General features: G+C 32.6%; 1 protein-coding gene across 1 annotated transcript; it reads right to left on the bottom strand.

Annotated features, from left to right (window-relative positions):
• Positions 1-1,779: 1,779 nt before the first annotated feature.
• Positions 1,780-4,984, bottom strand: LOC148893389 (fatty acid-binding protein, brain-like). The gene is made up of 4 exons (XM_089004538.1): positions 4,827-4,984; positions 3,687-3,859; positions 3,508-3,609; positions 1,780-2,353 (listed from the first exon to the last, which is right to left on the bottom strand). Exons 1-4 carry the CDS (start codon positions 4,897-4,899, stop codon positions 2,303-2,305), a joined length of 399 nt encoding a protein of 132 aa, XP_088860664.1. The 5' UTR covers positions 4,900-4,984; the 3' UTR covers positions 1,780-2,302.
• Between the last annotated feature and the right edge of the window lie 2,158 nt (positions 4,985-7,142).

Raw genomic sequence — 7,142 nt, 5'->3', positions numbered from 1 at the left:
TCACATTACAATATGATTACTGTAATAAAAGTAATCGGATTACAAGTAATATGATTACTGTAATTAAAGTAATCGGATTACAAGTAATGTGATTACTGTAATAAAGGTAATCGGATTACAAGTAATATGATTACAGTAATAAAAGTAATAGGATTACAAGTAATATGATTACTGTAATAAAAGTAATCAGATTTCTTGTAATTTGATTACTTTTATTTTAGTAATCACATTACAAGTAATATGATTACTGTAATAAAAGTAATCGGATTACAAGTAATATGATTACTGTAATTAAAGTAATCGGATTACAAGTAATGTGATTACTGTAATAAAGGTAATCGGATTACAAGTAATATGATTACTGTAATAAAAGTAATCGGATTACAAGTAATATGATTACTGTAATAAAAAGTAATCGGATTACAAGTAATATGATTACTGTAATAAAAAGTAATCGGATTACAAGTAATATGATTACTGTAATTAAAGTAATCAGATTGCTTGTAATTTGATTACTTTTATTTTAGTAATCACATTACCTATAAAATAAAGTAATCGGATTACAAGTAATATGATTACAGTAATTAAAGTAATCGGATTACAAGTAATATGATTACTGTAATTAAAGTAATCAGATTGCTTGTAATTTGATTACTTTTATTTTAGTAATCACATTACCTATAAAATAAAGTAATCGGATTACAAGTAATATGATTACAGTAATTAAAGTAATCGGATTACAAGTAATATGATTACTGTAATAAAAGTAATCAGATTTCTTGTAATTTGATTACTTTTATTTTAGTAATCACATTACAAGTAATATGATTACTGTAATAAAAGTAATCGGATTACAAGTAATATGATTACTGTAATTAAAGTAATCGGATTACAAGTAATGTGATTACTGTGATAAAGGTAATCGGATTACAAGTAATATGATTACTGTAATAAAAGTAATCGGATTACAAGTAATATGATTACTGTAATAAAAAGTAATCGGATTACAAGTAATATGATTACTGTAATAAAAAGTAATCTAATTCCTGTAATAAAAGTAATCAGATTGCTTGTAATTTGATTACTTTTATTTTAGTAATCACATTACCTATAAAATAAAGTAATCGGATTACAAGTAATATGATTACTGTAATAAAAAGTAATCGGATTACAAGTAATATGATTACTGTAATTAAAGTAATCGAATTACAAGTAATCTGATTCCTGTAATAAAAGTAATAAGATTGTTTGTAATTTGATTACTTTTATTTTAGTAATCACATTACAAGTAATATGATTACTATAATAAAAGTAATCGGATTACAAGTAATATGATTACTGTAATTAAAGTAATCGGATTACAAGTAATGTGATTACTGTAATAAAGGTAATCGGATTACAAGTAATATGATTACTGTAATAAAAGTAATCGGATTACAAGTAATATGATTACTGCAATTAAAGTAATCGAATTACAAGTAATCTGATTCCTGTAATAAAAGTAATCAGATTGCTTGTAATTTGATTACTTTTATTTTAGTAATCACATTACCTATAAAATAAAGTAATCGGATAACAAGTAATATGATTACTGTAATAAAAGTAATCAGATTGCTTGTAATTTGATTACTTCTATTTTAGTAATCACATTACCTATAAAGTAAGGTAGTCTGATTACAGTAATAAAAGTAATCGGATTACAAATAATCTGAACTGTTGGTTTGTTTTTTTGGTTGTGTATCGTGTGCAAGATTTTAAAAAAATACATCACAGTCAGTATTGTGTTGTAAGAACTCAACAAATCCATTTTTGGGGGGGCGGGGGGGGAAAACGACCATCCACAAATGAAATCCAAGAACAAGACTCAACAGAAGTAAAATAATCCTGCTTCTGAAATCGGACGTCTAAATGCTAAAAATAGTGATGCTAAAAAGGATGATGCTAAAACTAACGTCTTGAATGGAAGTTTGTTTTTTCCATACATGACTGAAAAAAATAGAGTGCAAATTACCTAATGTAGCTCAGAACTGTACAAAATGCCACCAGAAGGATTAACTAGCAGTAAAAGAGTCTTCAATTCAATGACCCCCCCCCCCTAAATTTATTCAACAATCAACATTTTGCTGTTTATTGATGACACATTTTCCGGTTTAAATGTTCTTAAACATTTTTCTTTCCATTTTTTTAAAAACCCAAATGGCTGCAAAATGTTTCTCACTGCCATCTAACATGTTAAAACACGATTGGTAGTCCACATCATGACATAATAACAGCATGATTTATCAATCAACAGTCGGAGTAATTAGGCTTTCTCATACGTGCGCACGGCCTCGACGCCATCAAATGTCAAAGTCTGCGGGAAAAAAACAATAAAAAGATGAAAATTATTGCTCAGTATTGTCATACAAAACTGTGGTGCCTCCTTTTATTGATTACCAGATTACTGGTAATCAAATTACAAGTAATCAGATTACTATAATATGATTACTAGTATGGCTTCAGGGCGTAGTCTACTCCTTGAAGCTATAGTAATAAAATTACTGTAATCTCATTGTGTGTAATCTCATTACTAGTCATTTGATTAGTCATGAGATTACTTGTAATTTGATTACTAGTAATTGAATTACAGTAATCCAATTACCAGTAAACAGATTACGAGTAGCCAGATTTTAGTAATCAAATTACATTAATAGGATTACTAATAATCTTTGATTACTTGTAATCTGATAAATAGTAATCGGATTACAGTAGTATGATTACAGGTAATCAGATTTGTAGTAATCAGATTACAGAAATCAATTTATTAGTAATCTGATTACTTGTAATCTGATTATTGAAGTCTGATTACTAGTAATTGGATTACTGTAATCTGATTACTGTTATTTTGCTGATTGTACTCTGATTACTATAAATCTGATTACTGTACAGTGATGCCTATAAATCTGATTACTGTACTCGGATTACTAGTAATCAAACTACATAAAAACAGATTCCAAGTAATCAGATTACTGATAAATTGATTGTTGTAATCTGATTGCCAGTAATCGATTTATTAGTAATCCGATTACTAGTAATCTAATTATTTTTTTTAATTTTTTTATTTTATTACAGTAGTATGATTTCTGGTAATCATATTACAGCAATCAGTGTATTAGTAATCTGATTACTTGTAATCATATTATTGTAGTCTGATTACTAGTAACTGGAATACTGTAATCTGATTAGTATTATTTTGCTGATTGTACTCTGATGACTATAAATCTGATTACTGTACTCTGATTACTAGTATAGTTTCAAACAGTCGTCTACTGCTCCCACAACCTCAGAGCAGGTACCTATCAATTTTAAAACACAAATGCCGACTCAAGTTTTAATTAATGGTATTTCAATTCATCTCATAGACGAAAGATGATTTGAGATACAACCATTTTGATTTAAGAGCGCGGTCAGAGAAAAAAATGAAACTCCTCAAATCAATACACAGGAGTATTTATGACATCAACTCACCATCACCAGTTTCCCATCTTTAATCTCTCGGATTAATGTGGTCTCTTTGCCGTCCCACTTTTGCAGTTGCACTAATTTGCCGTCTTCAATGGTGAAGGTGGACTGAAACAAAAATGCAAATGATTGTTAATCAAAACGATGGATCAGTTATCATTTCGCAGTTTAGGTATCGACGTTACTTTGACTTTTCGGTCGTCCGGCGTGGTTTCATCAAACTCTTCTCCCAGTTTGGCGCTGAGTTTGGTGTTACGGAAGGTGCTCAGAGTCTCCACCACCACTTTGTCCCCATCTTTGCTGATCACCACGGTGGGTTTTGTCATATTGCCCACTTTTCTTGTGGCAGCACCCACACCTAGTGTGATTTATTTGAGGATTTTTTGGGGGGGGAACAACAAAATGATTTAATAAATGATTACAATTGTAGACATATTCAACGGTGTTGAAGGTAAAAGTTGACTAATTTATCACAATTGTAAAAAGAGGTGGCGCCGTGGAGCATTGTCTTTAAAGGACAACCAACACCACTTTTTTGTTTCCTAACTGACATCAGAAAAACATTTTATAGCATCGAAAATACCCAAAACTAATTTCGCCATCAACACGAAGTTTTCAGACCAAACAAAGTACCGCAAAATGCATTTAGGATTTTATTCAGATTTTGACCAATCAGTTGCAACTTTAACTTTTCGTTTCGAAATTAGTTTTTTTTCGGTTTAAATGTTCTTAATCATTTTTTAAAAACCCAAATGGCTGCAAAATGTTTCTCACTGCCATCTAACATGTTAAAACACAATTGGTAGCGCACATAATCACATAAAAACATAAAAACATCCCTTGCTACTGCAGTTCACTTATTACGGTTTCAGTACATCACAGATTTTATTTTCAGGTTAAAAAAAAGTTTTGAATAAAAAAAAAAATGCCGACTGACCCTGAGGTTTTGTACATGGCTATAGCTTGATTGGTTCCATCTCTGACGTCACCCACGTGAGTTATTATTATATAACTCCACTTCGCGGATATTTATCTACTGTGGGTGGTCCCCGTCCCCATTAACGGCGAGAAACGAGGGATTAATGTATTCAATATTTTTTGGGAGGGCGAAATGATGCTATTAGTCTCCGTGTGTCATTGTGTTTCTTATTTACACGTTAATGACCGAACTAAATTCTTCAACATTGCTTGCTCTCTTTGGCGATACAATGTTCAAGGGTTTAGTTTGTTTGTTTACTTTCTGAAAAGTCACGCGTTTGAACTGGATATACAACAATTTCGTCTGACGCCAATAATTCTGACACGCTTTCGGATAAACTACTCACCGAGCACCTTCATGTATTGATCAAAGTTATGGCTGTCCACCAGTTTCCAGTTGGCGCAGAAAACATCGACCATTTTTCAAGCTTTTTCAGTCAAAGTTGAGACGAAGCAGGAACGTCAATGTAGTAAATTCAAGACCTTGCCTGACTCTGGTGGCTCCAGGCATTAAATAAATAAATCAGATAATAGGCGGGCTCTCCAGATAAAACGATAAATCCAATTGGATGACCAAAAGCACAATGTCGTCTCTGATTGGTCCAAATAGCGAAAAATCCGTGAATGGCAGAATCATGTCAATGGTACCTTTAGTCTGTGAGTGACGTTTACCGCTAAAGTTGCTCATAACATCAATAATCATAATCTCCTGTATTATGTTCTTTATACAGGAACTCAATCCATGTCAATCGCACAAAAACACACATTAAATTTGTTTTTTTTTTAATGTGAAAGCAATCCAGTTGCGGCACAGACGCGATTAGTCACAAAGAACAAGCAATGAATGATCTGATGACTCATGAATACACGTTGCAGCCTGCTGGTTTATTTAGTTATTTTTATTATATATGACTCAGTACGAATGTGGTTGACCAAATTTGGCCAGCCATAACGCTTAAATGACAACAGACACCTTTTTTTTTAGTTTCCTGACATCAGAAAAACGTTTTATACCATCTGAAATATCCAAAACACGCAGGCTGATATTTTTAGTCATTGCAAAACACCAATAAAAATGACTTAAAGTGTCCCAAAACTACTTCAAAATGACCGGGGAAATTGCGAGTTTCAGAAGGTCCCGCCCCCTTGTTCGTGACGTCACGCCAGGACGTCTTCGCCTTGCTCTAGAATCAAAACAATGGCTATTTTTTGTCTTCTGTAACGCCACTAGGTGGCAGCAATGTGCTTGACTGGTAAAAGAATAGAGGTGTTGAAGTGTCGAAGAAGAGTGGCTTCGTATTAGCCTTCAATCTGTGGAAACGAAGGCCAGATTTGAACGCTCGATTCAAAGTTTACATTCATCTCATTTGGAAACTAGCGCCTGATGAAATGAAATTGGATCAAGTGGCGTTTTAATTGGACCTTTGGTGAACACAAATAACCACTGAATTTACAAAAAAAAGGATGATACCTTTTTAATTGTGATGTGGATAACATATTTTACAGTGAATTCTGAATAAACTACTCCGAAAATAAAATGTATTGATTATTTTCACATCAGGAATAAGAAAACAAATTACAGGCAAATTCTTGGCACTGCTTGTGGCGAGATTATTACAGTAAGTAAAAAAACAACAACACATTTCCAAACATGTTAGATTAATTACAAGTTCAAGTAGTGCATGCAAGAATATTCCAAGATAAATATACAAATGTTTACTTTCAGATGACCACAAAATGGCTGCCCCCCCCCCCCACCTGCAAAATGCCTTTTCAGCGCTTTTAAACCATTCATTAAATGACACCTCTCCCCCAAAAAAAACAAATACAGTGATACCTTGGCGTACAAACTTAATTGGTTCCCAGACAGTGTGTAAGGCGAAAAGTGTGGATCCCAAAAATTAATTTCCCATAGGAAACCATTAAAATGAGAATAATCCGTTCCCAGGTCACCATAAAACATAATTTTCTACTTTCTAATTTTGTAAGCCTGAAAACTACACAAAATATAAATTATTTTATGTATAATAAATGTGCTATGGCATTATAATTAAACAAATAAACTGCACTTTATAATAAAGTCATTTTATTTCCCTTTGTGTTCTGTTTAGCTGGGTTGATAGGTTGATAGGCGGGGAATAGAGGACAAAAACAGTCGGCTGCCATTTTGTTGTTAGAAGAACGGGCTCACTCATCACTCATTGAGGCACCTCTGTGTACGAAAAAGGTCGTATGCCAAGGTAAAATTTTCATAAATGTAATATTCGTAAAGCGAAAAGTTTGTAAGCCAAGGGGTTTGTAAATCGAGGTATCACTGTATATTATTAAAGGTCCCATGCTCCAAAAATGCTAATTTTAGAATTATGTATAATTTTGGTACATTATATAATAATAATAACAGTACCTTTATTTAAGCGCCTTTAAAAACTCTCAAGGACATTTTACAGTCACGGATTGTATGGTTTAAAATGGCCACCTTTGCAGTTTGTCAATTACATGCAGGAGCGAGCTGATTTGAATGAATTCTGCGTTGTTGTGACAAGAGGCTGGTGACTCAATTTTCAAGTGTTTTAGTGTCACTAAACACTCAGGAAAAATCTCCAACGGCAATTATTGCACCATTTTTTATGTGCAAAGCTAAAACTATACATCAGCTTCCGATC

This window comes from Hippocampus bargibanti, linkage group LG09 (genome assembly GCF_051943395.1).
Source record: "Hippocampus bargibanti isolate YZ-2025 linkage group LG09, ASM5194339v1, whole genome shotgun sequence".
NCBI classification, from domain to species: Eukaryota; Metazoa; Chordata; class Actinopteri; order Syngnathiformes; family Syngnathidae; genus Hippocampus; species Hippocampus bargibanti.
The sequence above is the reverse complement of the archived record's forward strand: the minus strand, read 5'-3'. Positions and strand labels throughout refer to the sequence as shown.